Source organism: Aedes albopictus, chromosome 1 (genome assembly GCF_035046485.1).
Source record: "Aedes albopictus strain Foshan chromosome 1, AalbF5, whole genome shotgun sequence".
Taxonomy (NCBI): domain Eukaryota; kingdom Metazoa; phylum Arthropoda; class Insecta; order Diptera; family Culicidae; genus Aedes; species Aedes albopictus.
The window spans coordinates 48233059-48251271 of record NC_085136.1 but is presented as its reverse complement, the minus strand read 5'-3'; the positions used below and the strand labels follow the sequence as shown (position 1 = coordinate 48251271).

Genomic DNA, 18213 nt, shown 5'->3' with positions numbered 1-18213 from the left:
ATACTTATAGATTCCTTCTGGGGTGCTTCTAAAATTCGTCAGGGATGCCTTAAAAAATCCATTAAAATGCCTTCTTCAAATTTCGTTTTCAATGCTTCAAAAATCTTTCAGGTATTCTTCCAGAAACTTTCTGGGATGCTTTCAAGTTGCTTCAAGGATGCCTACAAATTCCTTATGAGATGTTTCCAGAAACGGTCTGGGTTGCTTCCAGAATCCATCTAGTATGCTTCCAAAATCTATCTGGAATTCTAGAAAAATTCTTGAAATTAGTCTTCAACCATCCCAGAAGAACTCTGGAAGCATCCTAAAAGGAATCTGGAAGGGCCACTTCCAGGTTTCAAAGATTCTGGAAGCACTCATTTAGAAATCTGAAGGCATCACAGGAGGAAACAGGAAAGTCATATTTTGGTATCTAACCCAAAAAATACCAAAATAGGTACGCCTTTTTTTTTCAAATATCTCAGAAACCAATAGAGATATCACAATTTTGAGCACAAATTTGGCCCAACTGGGTTTTAAAATCACCAATTTAGTCTAGAAAAAATTATGTTTGAAAATTCAGTTTGAAATGTTTTTAAAGGTTTGCTCTAGAAACAAAATTCCCTGAAACCCTTTGCGCCACCTCTAAAGATCAACCAAAATCACTCATTTTTGTACAGCTTACTTATTTCGACTAGTAGATCGATTTCCATTTGGGAAATCATATCCCAGAGAGATTTAAATTAGCCCCACCCTAATGTTCCGGGTTGTCCCGGATTGTTCCGGAGCCACAATTGGACCATAATATGCAACTGATATTATCCGGAGTGCGGTTGACTTCTGATTTAAGGCTTCCGAATAAATATCGGGTGCGAAAGTATGGATGACAATGAGTTTGCTTTCCGTAAGGAGCTCGGGTTGATTCCGGCCCTCTAGCTGGCCAGGGTGAGGCCGCCGGCCAATGAGACCCCCATCAATCGATTCAGCACACTTTTTCCAAGCGAAAATGGTCTCAGCCGTTGGCAGAACCCGTTACCCAGCAGAGAAAATGAATTTAGTCGTGTTTCGGGTTCAATTTTTCCCACTGTGCAACCTTCCGTTCGAATTGCCCATGAACAGACTAGGGTGGGTGTTCCAATTATGGCACTACCTAAGGAAAGCTATTTATACAAAAATAACGAGAAGACCAACGAATGTCATCAATAAGTTAAACGACAGCTTAGTTCCCATACTTTACAGGAAAAATATAGAAACGGAGCCAAAACTACTTTTCGTATTGATTACAGCGTGTGCCAATGATAGGAACCCTGTACCAGTTATGGATACATTTTTTAACTTCGGTTCCTTTTCGCACTATTTGCATGCATTCCTTATGGGGTTAGCCATAACTGGTACACTATGGCGAAAAAGGGTGCAAGGAAGCCGAAATTTTAACGAAAATGATTTATTTCTACCATGATTTGAGGAAAATGTGGAGTTTTAATGAGTGCGACTATCTTTTGTGAACGTGGTCTGTTGTTCACAAAATTTTTCTTATTGATTTACATCGTTAAAGGGTGAAAACACAACTATGGCGAATGATTGGTACTATTGCCATAATTGGTACACTTACCCTATACATACGCTGATCAGCCTTGTTAATTATTCGGCTGCTCGGGCACGCGTGTGGCGGCACTGTCAGATGTGTACAAAATCGTTTTCGAGTTACATCACGTTCGTTTTTCCACCTCTTTGCAGCTGGTCATCGATTGGCAGTGCACAGTTCAATCGCAAGCGATTAAAATACAATTGATAAGTTGCGATGAGCACTCGTGCGATGAAAATTTGCAACATTGCTTACAGTATGCCCTGCCCACCTTGTCCTTCCAACATGGGCAACCTTCTGGATGCGGGGTTTACTGTAGAGTGCAGCGAGCTCATGCTTCATCCTTCACCGCTATTCAACGTTCTCCTCCACACCACCAAGGGTTTTTCCACAACATTTTTTTGCTTTAATAGTTCGTGCTTGTAGGTACCCCTCAAACATGAACCAGTTCTCATGTCCGTAAAGGACTACAGAAGGACGACTATGTATTCGTATTTCACGAGTCACATTGACATTGAGAAGGAACGACTTTGTATCCGTATTTCACGAGTCACATTGACATTTGTATAAGATTTGTTCCAAAATAGTTCCTAGATAAGAAATTCCTTCACTATTTATCCAAGAAATTTTTCAGAAGACTCCGCTAAAAATAATTTGACACACCTCCAGAAATTCCTCTGAAAATTATTCTGAATTTTTTTTTCAGCAATTCCTGTAGGATGAACTCCTCCGAAGATTCTTTCAGGAATTATTCCGATAATGGTCTAAAATATACTCGCAGAAGTTGCAGACTCAAAAACAAAACCATAATGAAACTTTTGAAATTATTGTTTAACTTCTGCACTTCGCTTCTCATTGTAGCTCAAGCCCAAGTACTACTATGTATTTCTGAAAAACAAATACTTTAGCGACATTGATGATAGAATTTCTGTTTTGACAATAAAAAGTTGATGTTCATGCAAACGTTTTTAAGGTATTTGAAAAAATAAATCATAGCACATTACCGATATGTTGATATCTACATGTTTTGTAACACGTTTGATTAAAAATGTATCGCACAAGCAGCTATTTGAATTTTCCTTGTTTCTGCTACTTGCCCCATTGAAACAAATTCGTCATCTCACTCATATGTTCATCAGTAGTTACCAAAGGAGTTTCAGAACAATATTTCCAAATCAAATACTGTTGAAGGAATCTCCAAAGAGCTTCAGCGCTAACAAGGGAGACTAAAAGAAGATGGTTCAGGGGTTTTAGAGGCATTCTAGGAGGGCTCCAAATGGATTGTTCGGAGCTGGTTCTCCGGACTTGTGGGGACACTCGCGACGAAGTAGTGGTCTTCGGATGTGGTTCTGCCACTCGAATAATAACGCGACGAGGTTAGGGTACAAACACGTGATACGCGAGACTGGCACGCGTTGCTTTATTGCAGCTATAGCGAAAACGATGTGTATAGCGCAAGGGTCGATACTGTTCTAATGACAATGGTTCTTTTGCTACGGATGATCAGTAGAGAGAGTTGTGTGTATCTCTCTTCTCTGCTTTGGGCAGTGAGAATGAGAGACCTAATTCGTGTAGGGTGAATACAATAAATATAGACGGTTCCTAACATTCCGCCCACCATTGAAATATACATTTCAATACTAACTCCTATCCTGACTGTGCTTAATAAACTACTCAAACTATGTATTACAAATTCAATAGATATTTTCGTTGGTTGTTGGTCGACGGGTTGAGGCTCGGTGAACTCCGGTCGGTCAATGAATGTCGATGCACCAGGTCTAGTCCTCTCGGTCGTTGCGATGATCAGAGTCCAGGGTGCCTGCCAATACGATTGTTTTTAGGTCGGAGAAAACAAGGTTCAGGAAATGAAAACTAGATACTTAACTTGGGAGGAGACCATAGGGCCTCCTCCAATCCGACAACGCTTGTGTTGCTGGGACCGCGAACTACTGGAACTACGCTGCTTCCTGGTCCTCGGGTAGGTTGTCGGGAATCGGTAGAACGCACACGCGTGTGATGGCTCTCTTGAAGATGCCGTCCTTGGTTCGGATGTTGACAACCCGGATGAGTCCGTCGTTTCCAGGGAACGTTTCAATTACGCGGCCGAAACGCCACTTCTGCGGCGGCAGATTGTCATCGCGAACTAGAACCATAGTTCCTACGCGAATGTTGTTTCGCTCGTGTGTCCATCGGGTTCGCTGCTGCAGCCCCGATAGGTATTCGGTGGACCATCGCTTCCACAAGCGGCGGACGAACTCCTGTGTCATCTGCCATTGAGAAAGTCGGTGGCTGGATACCTCTTCGTAAGAGGGTTCTGGGATTGCGGTCAGCGGTCGATGTACCAGAAAATGACCTGGCGTGAGAACGTCCAAGTCTTCTGGGGAATTGCTGAGCTGCGTTAACGGTCGAGAGTTGAGCAGTGCCTCGGTCTGCGTAAGCACTGTGTGGAACTGCTCGGGCGTCACCGTTGCGTTGGCCAGAGTGCGACGGAGATGGGTCTTAAGGGATTTAACCGCTGCTTCCCAGATTCCCCCGAAGTGCGGCGATCTCGGAGGAATAAACGAGAACTGAATGCCCTCAGCGGAGCATTGTCGTTCTATATCCAATCGATTCTGCTGGGTCCGAAACAGATTCAGGAACTCGTTCAGTATTCGGCGAGCGCCGACAAAGTTTGTCGCATTGTCGCAGTAAATGGTCTGCGGAACTCCTCGGCGAGCAGCAAACCTCTTCAGGGAAGCGATAAACGAATCGGCTGACAAATTGCCTACCAACTCTAGGTGTACTGCCTTGGTTGATAGACAAACGAAGACAGCTACAAAAGATTTCACCGGCGCAGCTTTCCTTGTCGGAGGTCGGAGATAGAAAGGTCCGCAGAAATCCACCCCAGTGTTCAGGAACGGCAACGCTGGCGATACCCGAACTGGTGGCAAGTCTGCCATTATTTGTTCTGCGAAGCTTGGCCGATTTCGAAAACAGGTAACGCACTCGTGCGTAACCTTTCGCCCGACATCACGTAACCGGAGAGGCCAGAACTTCGCACGAACGCTTGCTATCAGGAGCGTCGGTCCAGCATGTAGTTGACGAAGGTGGTAGTGACGAACGACTAACAGCGTGAACGGATGCTTGTTGTCCAAGATTATAGGTTGCTTCTGAGCGTACGGAACAGTTGCATTGTTGAGACGTCCTCTAGTGCGAAGAATACCATTGACGAGAACTGGAGACAGAGTTTTCAGCTTCGACGTTGACTTCACTTGACCAGTGGTGCGGATAGAGTGCAGGTCTTCCGGAAACGATTCCTGTTGAGCAAGTTTGGCCAAACTACACAACGCTTCGTCCAACTCTGCTGTGGTTAAGGCTCCGGATCTACGGCTAGATACATTACGTATCTTGGAATTGTAGCAGAATCTCTGTATGTAGGCTACCAATCTGACTAGACTGGATAGAGACGATTTCAGGGCGAATATTGAACTTTGGACGATTGTAGGCAGCGTAACCGTGGGTTTATCCTGGAGCTGCTCTGAACTGAAGTGATCGTCGGAGGTTTTGACTAAAGCGGGCCAGAACCGGTTGGGTTGCTGCAACCACTCTGGTCCCTGCCACCACAGCATATGGTCTACAAGTTCCGTTGCAGACATTCCCCGGGATATGACATCTGCTGGGTTATCGATGCCTGGAACGTGTCTCCAGCTTCCAGCAGCGGTGATTTGCTGAATTTCAGCCACTCGGTTGCTGACAAATGTTTTCCAACGAGACGGTGAAGCGGACAACCAGTGGACGACAATAGTTGAATCCGTCCAGAAGAAATGACGGGCTTGGATACGAAGACTGGTTTCAACTTTTTCGAACAAATGGCTGAGTAGGAGAGCACCACAGAGTTCTAAACGCGGTAAGCGAATAGTAGAACCAAATTTCTCGGTTCCCGTCGGAGCCACTTTTGACTTAGCTGTAAGCAGATGAACCGAGACGTTTCCGCTGGACGAAATTGTGCGGAGGTAGATGCACGCGCCGTATGCGCGTTCGGAGGCGTCACTGAACCCATGCAGCTCTACGTAGACTGGATCGTTACAGGATGCCGCCCACCGTGGAACGGTAAACTCGTCGAGAATTTCGAGATCATTTCGGAAGGATTTCCAGAATTGCTGTTGACGATCGTTGAGCGGATTGTCCCAGGAAACCTTCGCTTTCCATAACTCCTGCATGAAAAGTTTCGAGCGTAGTACCACTGGCCCCAACAGGCCGAGAGGGTCGAATAAGCGTGCTGCCTCAGAAAGCACCAATCGTTTGGTTATAGCAGCGTCCTGGGTCCAAGTGGGTATTTTGAAGCGGAAGACGTCTTCGTCTGGCTGCCAGAGCAGCCCCAAGGTTTTCACAGGCGAGGATGACGAATCGAGCTCCACCAGACTTCGATCTTCTCGAAACTCTGCTGGAATATGCTGTAGAATTGCTGAACTGTTGGATGCCCATTTGTGCAACCTAAATCCAGCCGACTGCAAGAGATCAATCAACTCTCGGCAAAGTTCAACGCCTTCTTCTTCCGATGCCACTCCCGTAAGCAGATCGTCAATGTAGAAGTCTTTTGACACCACCTCTGCGGCCTTTGGGTGAGTCGATTCGCCGTCAGAGGCGAGTTGCTGAAGACAACGTGTCGCCAGGTACGGAGCTGCCGCCGTACCATAAGTAACCGTCAGCAATTCGAAGGTTTGAAGAGGTTCCGATGGTGACGATCGAAACAGAATACGTTGCAAGGGCCGATCAGACGGAGATACCAACACTTGCCGGTACATTTTCTGCAAATCGGCGACGATGACGAAGCGAGGAAGTCTGAATCGTAGGATGATGCTGTACAGGTCGTCCTGGACAACTGGACCCACCATTAGTGCGTCGTTCAACGAGACACCAGTATCAGTGGGGCACGACGCATCAAAGACGACGCGGAGTTTCGTCGTGACACTCTCCGGTCGAACGATGCAATGGTGAGGCATATAATAGGACTTCTGCCCCGGAATCACAATTTCTGCGCTAGTATCGATCGGTGTCATGTGTCCTAGATGAACATACTCCTGTATGAAATCGGTGTACGCCTCCAACAGTGAAGGATTCGCCTGAAGTCGTCGTTCCAGGGACAAAAAGCGTCGAGTTGCAATGGAACGAGAGTCTCCCAACCTATCCAGAACATCGGGTTTCTTTGGTAATGACACCACAAATCTTCCAGTGGAGTCTCGAATAGTGGTGGCGGCAAAATGAGTTTCGCATTTCCGTTCTTCCGTGGAGAAGGTCTCATTCGTATTGCACGACTCAACTTCCCAGAAGCGAGCAAGCTGATTTTCCAACTCAGCGTTGCTGCAGACTAGCGTGGTGGCAGACAGGCTCGAGTCCACCGTATTCACCTTTCCGGATACTATCCACCCAAAAACCGTTTCCTTCAACTGGGGTAGCTCCGGTCCGAGGTCGACGAAACCTTCTAGCAGTAGACGATAGTACACTTCGGCTCCGATGATAGCATCGATGCGATTCGGCTCAAAGAAGCGAGGATCAGCAAGTTGTATGGATGGAGGAATCTTCCAGGAGGCTACCGACAACCGGTTCGACGGTAAAATCGGCTTGAACTCCAGCAAAATGTGGAACTTGAGGTCAACAGCAAAATCTGTACAACGCGATCGTACGTTTGCTGTCGTCGATTGCTTCGACACAGCAGCACTGGGACCCACACCTTGGAGAGACAGCGAGTCATTCTGCCGACGTAGATCCAATTTCTGCGCCAAATGTTCACTCATCAGATTTCGTTCGGAGCAGCAATCAAGGAGGGCGCGAGCGAACTGGACATTCCCGTTGTAGTCAGCTATCTTGACGACAGCAGTCGAGAGAAGAATCAAGCTACTATCGGCAGTAGTAGTGGCAGGAAGAGCGACAGGACGAGAGGTGGATGGGCCAGCGGAGGGTGCGGTGGCAACTGTTTGCGATTGCGAAGCGGAGGAATTGTTCAAGGGTGCGATTGTGGGCTGACTTTGTAGAATGGCGGGTTTCGTGGGTTGTGATTGCGAGTGAGCTTGTTCGTTGCTTGCTGGGCGCAAATGCAGCATCGTATGGTGCTTTTGACCGCAGACTCGACAAGCTGAGCTAGGACAAGCCCTGACCAAGTGGGAAGAGGAAAGACAATTTAGGCACAAACCAGCTTTCCTGACTGATTCTAGCCGTTGGGAAGAATTCATACTGATAAAGGATTCGCATTTGAAAGGAGAGTGAGAGGATTTTTGACAGTGTGGACAAACTTTTTTCGGAGTCGTGGTAGTTGTGAGAGTCGAACCGACCTTGGACTTGGCCGTCGATTTCCCATGATCTTGACGAGAGTCCGAACCCCGGGATTTCATGGATGCCATGGGTTGTAGGGTTGCGAGGTGATCCCGAAGAAACTGCAACAAGTCCTCGTACTTTGGTGCTTCACGAGAGTTGTGAGCACGCTCCCAATGCCGTTGTGTGTCAACATCGAGACGTGTATACAGAATATGCGCAAGCAAGTGAGTCCACCCGTCTGTCTTCAGTCCAATTTTACGCAGCTGTAGAAGATTTCGCTCGTACGAGTCGATGAGACCAACTAGAGCGTCGTACGATTCCCGCTTGATGGGCTCGGCATTCAGGAAACTGTCCATCAGTGCTCGAGCGATGATCTTTTTGTTTTCGAACCGTTGTTCGAGCATCTGCCACGCGACATCGAAGTTGGCCGCCGTCACTTCAATGGATTCCACCAACGTCCGGGCTTCTTTGGTGAGCACGGAGAGAAGATAATGAAACTTATCGACCGGCGAAAGCGAAGCATCTTTACCGATCATGCTCTGGAAAGCGTCACGAAAACTCAACCAATCTTTCACACAACCGTCAAAGGAAGGAATTTTAAAAACAGGGAGATGGATTCGGGAGTTAGGAATGTGGCCGGGCGGAGCGGAAGAAGCTGCAGCTGTCAGATTGCCTCGGTGCGACGTGAGGAAATCTTTCGCATCGAAGTACCTGTCCTCAAAATCCAGACGAGTTTTCTTGTTATCAGCTTCTACGTCCTGCTTAAGCGCCTCCTCCTTGTCTTCCCCAGCGGACAATTTCAAATCTTGCTCCTGCCTCGTTTCAATTTTAGCACGATTATTCCGAAACTCCTTGAAAAGCGTTTCCAAATGCTCCAAGCGTGCAGCAATCCTGACCGTGTCACGTGGTGCATTGAAATTTGCAACGAAAGCTTCCACGTTGGCCATGGAGTCCATGTACCCCCGCTCGATCTTGCACAATTCGCGCAAGGATGCCATTTTCAGATCAATTCCAGATATTTTTCCAAATCGCAAACCCAATCAAATTCCAAAAGACGTAGCGTGGTCAATTGCCCAAAAAAATCAATCAAATCGCGAACAAATTCCTTATTTGCTACAGTAAAACTCGCATGCAACTTTATTTGTATAAAAGAATAGCCGTACCTTGATGCGTGTGTGTACTCACGCTAACCTCTTTTGTTCGCTGACCCAAGCCACGCTGGTTGCACCAGGTTCGGGAGGAAGGTGTCGAAATGCGCCTCGAAAACGCCGAAATGCTCCGTCTCCGTGGTATCCGCGCCTTGGGGACAGGCCGTAGTAGTAATTCCGGTTGCTCTACCGGATCCGCAATCGTCGAATCGGAATTCGACGCCAAAATTGCCGCTCGCAATGCAGCACACTAGAGGCAGCGTTGACTGTGACACTATCACCACACACAAATGATCACTTTTTTCGCCAGTTTTTGGCCACTAAAACGCACAAATCCGGCTCCTCGAAGGACCATTAATGTTCGGAGCTGGTTCTCCGGACTTGTGGGGACACTCGCGACGAAGTAGTGGTCTTCGGATGTGGTTCTGCCACTCGAATAATAACGCGACGAGGTTAGGGTACAAACACGTGATACGCGAGACTGGCACGCGTTGCTTTATTGCAGCTATAGCGAAAACGATGTGTATAGCGCAAGGGTCGATACTGTTCTAATGACAATGGTTCTTTTGCTACGGATGATCAGTAGAGAGAGTTGTGTGTATCTCTCTTCTCTGCTTTGGGCAGTGAGAATGAGAGACCTAATTCGTGTAGGGTGAATACAATAAATATAGACGGTTCCTAACATGGATGTAAGAGGACTTCAGGTGGTTTCAGGTAGTTTTAAATGCGTTTCAGAAGCACTTCATGGGCAGTACAGGAGTTTTAGGGGGTTTCAGAAACGTTTCAAAAGGTTGCAGACTCAAGCAGCGCACATGTCACAAAAGAGTCTCGGCAGTTCAAGTATAGGTTGCACAGAAGTCACTGTGATCTACTTCTAATGCAATTACTGTTATCACAATGATTTCTGTGAAATCAAAACTTGCCCTGCGGTGACTTTTCTGTAACATGCGTGTTGATTGAGCACTCAGGAGCTTCTAGTGGGTTTTAGAAGAACAAGATTGGTTAAGGAGGGATTCATTAAGCTCCAGGGCCACATCTTAAGCCCCTTGAAACCCCCAGAGACTTTCCTGATCCACTCCTGAACGCCCTGGCACCACCTGAAAACTTATGAAACAATCTACAGCACGCTTAAAACTCTTAAACCTATGAAATTCCCGTGCAAACCAGTGAATTCCCCCCGAAACCTTCTGAATTTCCGCTGAAACGCATTTAACAACCCTTCTGAACCAACCCGCGTTGAAACTCTAAAACGCCCCTGAAAACTGCCTGAAAACCTCTGAGCCCTAATAAACCTCCGAAAACCCCTGAAATACCATAAGAACTAAAACTAAACTAAACTCCTCATAAAACTTTCTTAAGATTATCTGAAACTTCTTGAAACGTCCATGTTAACTGCTAGGAGCACCCTTTGAAAGTTCCTGAAACGTCCATAAATCACTCTTGAAAAGTACGTTAAACTCCGTGAAGCGTCTTCGAAACCCGATGAAGTGTTCTAAAGTGTTCTTTAAAACTCTCGAAAACCTCCTCAGATACTTCTCGTAAGCTCCTGAAAGTTCCTTGAAATCTTCCTGGAATTAAAATCACATCAAATTCAAGATAAAACTGAATCAACAATATTTCTCCTTATTACACGGTTCGTGGCTGTCAATCTCCAACCTCGGACACGCCCAACGCCAGATCTGTTTTCACCTGATCCGCCCACCTTTCACGCTACCCTCCAGGTCATCTTGTACTGTTCGGATCTCTTGCAAACACATGTTTTGCAGGGTTGTTATCGGGTAAATAGTCTTACAACATGCCCTGTTCGTCGTATCCTACCAGCTTTCCTTGTCTATCGTAACACTGCTGCCTAGGCTTGTCCTGTTGTTCGTGGTTCCTCCAACCAGCATATACGTCGCTTTTGACGCGTTCACCATCAGTTCAAACTTTGCTGCCTTACGTTTAAGGCGGGTAAACAATTCTGCTACCATACCAAATGTTCTAGCAGTAACATCAAATCGAAATGTCATCTACAAAACAGACAAATTGGCCGGATTTTGTGAAAATTGTACCCCGGCTTGTTGCAAACACCATCCAGGACGATGTTGAACGGCAGGCATCACCAGGAGTTCATCACCATATCGAAAATAGACCCCAGCGAGATTCAAGCAAACTACCAACTGACTTATTGCTCTTAAGCTGCTGGATAGTGAACAGACGGGCTTGGTGGTCTAGTGGCTACAGCTTCTGATTCGTATGCAGAGGCCCGTCCCTTCCTCCTACTTTGTTTTTTCTATCTACTTTCTGTCTCGCTCTTCTCTACATATACAACTCCTGTAGATTCATATGTTCGTAACCATCGCTCGCTAGAACCAGAATCGAATTGAAAAAGTCGTTGCCCTTCCTTCCAACTTCCACAGCACACTGTATATAACGTCTGCCTGTTATGCATCCAAAGCGAACTGTTCCGCTGGAGCATCATTTTCACCACACAAAAAAAAAACCTTAAGAAGACTATAAATAACCTCTATCCATGGATCGCATCACCGACCCAACGGTGACTACCAGATCTCCCATCCTTTCCGTTCAACAAATATCCCAGTCCGCGCGGGTTGTGGAGACGCAGAGGTGCTCTCGGTCTCTAGTAGCAACAACCAGTAGGGGAGACTGAGCAGACTTAAAAGAGACCGTAAGTCGTAGCGCAATTGACCGTTCTACGTGAAAATGCGAAATTCCTACACTCGAATTTTAGCACCGTTCGCGAACCCGAACTACTTTAGCAGCGGCATTCAAACACACACAATTCTTGAAACCCCTCACTATTGCACGATTCGTATGGAAATTTTCAATCAATCCATTTCTCACTATTAAAATCTTCACAACAAGCACTCTTTCACACACGGAGATTATCCGGATGGCGTAGCACCGACCAAACCGTCAGCAGAATCACAAAAAAAAAATGGCGAACGCGGAAAAAACGTGACGAACAAAACAAAACACGTCTGCACGCGGCTACGCCTTCTGCGCTTCCTTTATAATTGTATAAAACAGTGTCGTAAAAGTCTGTATATCACATATTCATAGTATAGAAGTTTCTACTATGCGTCTACTGAAAATCCGAACTCTTTTTTGAAGATTCAAATATAACTATTTTTTATGTACGTACTATCGAGATAGACATGTAATGGAGATTTCCCAGAAATCTTCCATTAGGGTAAAAAACACTAGACTTCGCCCCCCTAAAATTCTGCTCTAAAGCCTGTATCCGCAATAATCGGGACACAGAAGTACGGCAGTAACTCTGTATTGAATCAATACAAATTGGCCAAAAGTTGACTGAGAACTCTTTGATGTATGTTTATTATTTGTGCAAAATTTCATAAAAATCGATGCATTACTTTTAACTGTGGATGAGAAACAACCAGACGTGGTTTTCAAGATTTTGTACAATTATCACCATTCGCATACTAGATGGTTCTTTTCCGCTACAATTCAAAGTTCTGTGAGGATAATTATGAAACTTCGTGAGCAGTTATGATACTTATAGAGACACTTTCTTGCAAAATTTCATCAACTTTGATCAATTGGATTGAAAGTTACTGGTGTTGATAGGGGATAGTGTTAGTGAAAATGTTTCATGTTTTTTATGTGCGATGTTTGCCTATTCATAACTTTTGAATGTATCTGCCAATTTTCATGAAATTTTCACAGAAGGTAGTTGATTATGTGTATATTAATCCTGCAAAATTTGATGATTATTGGTGTTGTACTTTCAACAATACAATCGAAACTATAAGGGGTGCTCACTAATTGTTGTCTGAAGGGCTAAAATCACGGTCAGCCCCAATATATGTTTCAACAATAACATTGTTGACAGTGCATCGATTTTTTTTTTTTTTGAAATTTTGCATATGCAAGTAAAGTAGATTGAGAGGTTTGTGTTCAAAATTTCAGCTATTTCCTTTATCAAATTCAAAAGTTACAGCGCTGACAAGCTCAACCAGGGGCTGTACAAAATTCAATTGCTCGCGTTCTACTGTTCCATTGCTACAACAAAAGGTACTTCACCGATTCACATGAAATTTTGCAGGTGAAATGAACCCATCTTAAGATATTGTCAGGCAAAATTTGAGCAATTTTAATATATCTATTGCAGAGTTACATCCATATTTCTGTGTCCCGATTATTGCGGATACAGGCTTTAATGGCGATCTAGATATAGATATAGATATAGTGGCGAAGTCTAGTGCTTTTACCCTATATCACAGAGAACAAACATCCAAGTTCATTTGCATAACTGTATAAACAATTAGATATTTTTCTGGGATTTCTCAAGAAACTTCTGCTAACATTCCCTCAGGATTATTCATGGTATCAATGTTGGGTTTCGGTGGTGAAGAAAGGGAGGTTGCCGAGATTTGCAATATCCGTATTTTAGTAGATATTTTAATATCCTGCATGTAGGTTTAAGGTAATTCAATATTTTGTTTAAAGTACTTGTTTTCGTTACTTACGTTTAGTCAATCTTCGTCCTTTTGTCTGTCTCAAGTCGAAAGTCCCTGACTAGCGATGTGAGGTCTGTTTACATGTATGTTTAGTTAGCAATTATGTCTATTTTCCACATTTTTTCCCATTTACCTGCGGGCTAATATGTACGTTTAGGTTAGCTTTAGTTTAAGTATTTGTCCAAAGTCGTTGTCACATGAATTTATAGAAAATCATTTAGTATTAAGCATTTCTAGTTTTAAGATCAATTTCACTATCTTACTTTTAACGTTATATTAGATTTAAGAATTATTTATAGTTAATAATATAAAAAAAAACTAAGTAAGGATAAATTCACTGCTTACGCCTTCAATGACTTTGCGGTTTGTTGTCAACAAAGTGGGATTCCCTATCGCTCTCATTATTAGCCCTCTATTCTTCTCCTGTCATCTCTCATCCATCGGCACGCGACCATACCGGAGCATGGGTCAGTTGAGTAGCTAGGAGCGACACAACACTGAGGGTGTAACGGCCGGAAAACGCGCGAAGGGATTGCGTACCGTGCCGATACTGTCTGAGGTGAAACTTGAACAAGAGAAGAAACCTCTTCTTGTAAAATATTGTTTTCCTCACTAAGCCTCAGGCCGATTGCTCTAATGGTTTGAGAGCGTAAGGTTTACTGAGGGAGTTTTGGATTGAATATTTTACAAGTTCCAAGTGAAGATGGGTGAGATTCCAAAAACCTAAGGGCTGGTTACTTGCAGCAGAAGTCCTGGCCTCTTTAGAGAGTTTGGTAACTACCTTGAACAAGGGTCGCCTTGACGAGGATCAAAGGGACGGATAACTTTCTGAATGAAACACTAAATTTCAACTGCCCTCTCTTCATCTATTTCAAACATTCTTATATAGGTACTAGGCCTATGTCTAAAAGAATGACGTATTATCATATTATTTGTATTTCTCTATCATGAGCGGTACCTGCGTCTGCCCGTTGCAGTAGGGTCAAGATTAGAGCCCTATCTTTATCAGTTGTTATTTTTCTCTGTCCTTTTTCGTCTACTTCTACAGAGGCGACAGTCTCTTGTAATGACTAATCCTACAATAGTCTATTTTACGAAACGACAACAGTGTTGATATTGATATTAACACTCACGGGCTTGGGCGCAACCTCCTGTCAAATGTTTATTCATGAAATGAGCGATCAGCTGATGAGAAACGTCTCGTAAAATGGCTCATGTTGATGTGATAGATAGACTGATAATTGCGTCGAGTAGACCCGTCTGCGTCATAAATGAAAAGTCTTGAAAAATTTCTTTTTAATTATATTGCGTTTGTAATAGAGGGGTTGTAACACCTCTTCTGGGAGAATCCCAGGTATTCCTTTTAATATTCATTTCGGAATTCCTCGCGGATTTGAATTGCATGAATTCCTCTTGGAAATTCACGACAAATTGCTTCTGAACTAGGGTGACATTGGGTATATCCTTTACGATATTCCTCTCGAATTATACAAAATTGTTGAAAGATTTTTTTTTGGAAAACAGCTGAAAGAATTCCTGGAAAATATCCTAAAAAACATTCCTGGGAATATTTCTGGTAGAATTCCTTTCGAAATCTATATAAAAGAAAAAAAAGAATGGTGTTTGTATGTCACGAATAAGCTCGGAAACGGATCTACACCATTCTTTCAGCGTTTCATTCGTTCAGGGCTTGGGGAATTCCCTGAAAGAATTCCTGGGAAAATCCTTGGAACAATTTATTTTAAAGTGGGAATCCGGGAAAAACTTCTGGAAGATTTTCTGAAGACAACCTGAGGAATTTCAGGGGAAATTCCCTGAAGATTAGAGTAAAGTGGGGCAAAAGTTCGAGTGGGGCAAGAGTTTCTTTTGAAGTTTTTGAGCTCAATTCAAATTATTTCTTTCGGGTGTCAAGGTTGTTCGAATCCTTTTTGAAAAAGAGTCTTTCACTCCAAAAATTATGAAAATTGATCAATATTTCGAAAAGTTATGACAAAATGTTGGGTTTTGATAAAAAAAATTGTAACTTGCGATGGTTCTTCCAGGGCATGGAAGGGAATTGTAATGAAACCGAATTCAATACTTTATTTCGCGGCGTAACTAGGTATATTTTGAAGATGCTTTAGCATGTATAACTTTTTGCAAAAAAGATTTGGATATCATATTTTACACATAGTGGGGCAAAAGTTCGAATTGTGGGGCAAAAGTTCGAGTCATGTGGCAACTTTAGGTATAAACCTAAAATTCTGCAAAATGTACATATTATCTCTAAGAATGATGGAATTAGTGAGAAAATTCGATTAAAGTTGAAAAAAAAGTTGTTTCATCTTAATTTAGCGGAAAACTACTAATTTTTGGTGTCGTAAATTTAACCCTGATTTGGGTAAAATCTAGATCGAATTTTAAGGACAGACTTGTTAGAATCCCAATATGGCCGCCACAATGGCCGACTTTGGCACCTACTTACGATTTTGAGGGCACAAATCTCTTCGTAAACAAAACCAGCGCACCTGAGCTTCTTGTTTTAAGCTTATTACAAGTGAGCAAGAACAGAATAATAAAATGCATTGTTGTTTGAAGCTTGCTTCTTGAGATTTGTGCGTCTGAAGTTTTGATGCACTGTTGAACCGGGATTTCAAGACGTTTGTCCTTAAAGTGTATTCCAGTTCTAACATCAAATATTAAGTGGTTTCAGGTATTGCTATTTCCAAAGTGTCAAAATAGTGTGCTACGGTTAGCGAAATTCCACAAAGACTAGATTCGAACTTTTGCCCCAGTGGTGGGGCAAGAGTTCGAATAAAACACACACATACAAAAAGTGTTGTAACTCAAAATTGAAAAGACATTTGGCGTAACTTTGTTCAGCAAAATTTTAGCTCATAGATGGTAGAATCACAAGACGGTATTTATTTATTTTTATCTGCTGCGATTTTCTTAAATAGGTTGAATTTTCAACTAGGGTCGAACTTTTGCCCCACCTTACTCTAAGAAAATTTCTAAAAGAAATCCTGGGGATATTTTGCAATTAAAAATTTGGGAAAACTCCTGGAGAAATCTCTGGAGAATTCTTGACGTTTTCTCATTGATATCCTCATTGATCGTGGAAATTCCTGAAGAAAGTTTTGGAAATTGCTAGGAGAATTCCTGGAAAAAATTTCAAGACGTATGACTGCCGAATTTTGGAAGATGTTTCAGGGGAAATCCCTGAGAAAAAATCTAAGTCATTTTTGGGGAAACTTGTGAAAGAACTTCTAGGGACATACTTATGGAAATCGTAAGGAAATTCACGTAAGAATCTCTGGAGAATTCTTCAAGGAATTTCTGGGAAGAAATTCGTGGGAAATATTTCAAAGGAATTCCAGAGGAAATTTCTACAAGAATTTCAAGAAAAATAAGAAAAATAAGAAATAAGAAAAATAAGAAATTCCTAGATGAATTTTTGTGAAGAATTCCTGTAGGAACTTCTGGGAAAATTTCTGTAAGAATACCTGAAGAAATTCTTTCAGAAATTCTTGGGGAAATTTATGAAGAAATTTCTGGAAATTTAATGGAAGATTAATGCGGAAATTCCTGGAGAGTAATTCCAGGGAAATATCCTAGAGAAATTCCCGATGAAATTTCTAAAAGAATTTGTAGAAAAAAATATACAAAAGTCATAGAGGAAAATTTTGGGACAATAGGGGAAAAAACGTATTTTGGACACAGCGTTACGCCAAAATATTTTGGACACTTCCATTTGTTTTTGCCGTAAGTATCCAAAAACTATTTGTGCGTTGCTGTGTCCAAAATATGTTGGTTCCCCTACCTGAAGGAATTTTTGGGACCATTTTTTATCCTTAGCCGCTTAACCTGAATTATAGCTCTATTGTCCACTAGGACACTACGTGAGCATTTATAATTGGCAGCTGCAGTTAAACTTCCGATAGCGCCTAAATGTATTCTATTTGCATTCTACTATATCGAACTGGTTGCGTATGTGCTGCTTTCACATTCTACTCTGTCCATGGTAGAAGTATGAGCACGATGATGTTGATGTGTGGTTTTTTGTTCCTTTTCCAGTCCGGTTGAGGGTGCATTAGGAGTTGCCGTTCGCCAATATCCTATTATCCAGGTCCGTTAGAGCTATTGGCTCAGAACAGGGTCAGCGCTAGCCGCTCTTGGGTGAAAGGTCAGCTGACGAAAAATTGCAAGTGCCGGGGCTGGGATCGAACCCATTACAATCCACTTATGAAATGAACGTGAGACCACTGCGCCACGGGCCCCGGCTATTCTGCAGTTTTTTGGTGTCCGAAATTTAACGAGGACAGGCTTTATTCACATGTTATATTCAGAATACTTGAATAAAATATTACTAAGCTTGGAATTCTATTTCAAATCGATGCGGGGCGTGGAACTGTTTGAGAGAGCCTGTCTTGAAAGATTAAGTTCTACTGAAACAACCTCTAAGCAAGTGCAACTGATTGTTTGGGTAACTAAAATTAGAATGCTTATTAATTGTTGAAAAAGCAAATAATGATTTTATGACATAATGAGAGAATTACATATTGCACAAATTGTTTTCAGTTTTTTTTTTTTTTTTGAAGAGATAATAAACCTAAAGCCCATTAACTGGGACATCGATGTAAAACGGATGAACGAACTTGAGCGTCTGGACAGCAATTGGCTTTGAAAATAAAAAAAAGATAAACAAGATACACATATCAACTTCCTCACGTGCGAGCCCGCACAG

The 18213-nt window shown here is 43.0% G+C and overlaps 1 protein-coding gene across 1 annotated transcript; it reads right to left on the bottom strand.

Annotated features, from left to right (window-relative positions):
• Positions 1–3519: 3519 nt before the first annotated feature.
• LOC134288362 (uncharacterized) lies at positions 3520–8853 on the bottom strand. The gene has a single exon (XM_062852971.1). The coding sequence runs from the start codon at positions 8851–8853 to the stop codon at positions 3520–3522; it is 5334 nt and encodes a 1777-aa protein (XP_062708955.1).
• Between the last annotated feature and the right edge of the window lie 9360 nt (positions 8854–18213).

Excerpts from the sequence above, each read along its gene's own strand:
- LOC134288362 (XM_062852971.1), bottom strand. The coding sequence starts at position 8,853 with ATGGCATCCTTGCGCGAATTGTGCAAGATCGAGCGGGGGTACATGGAC.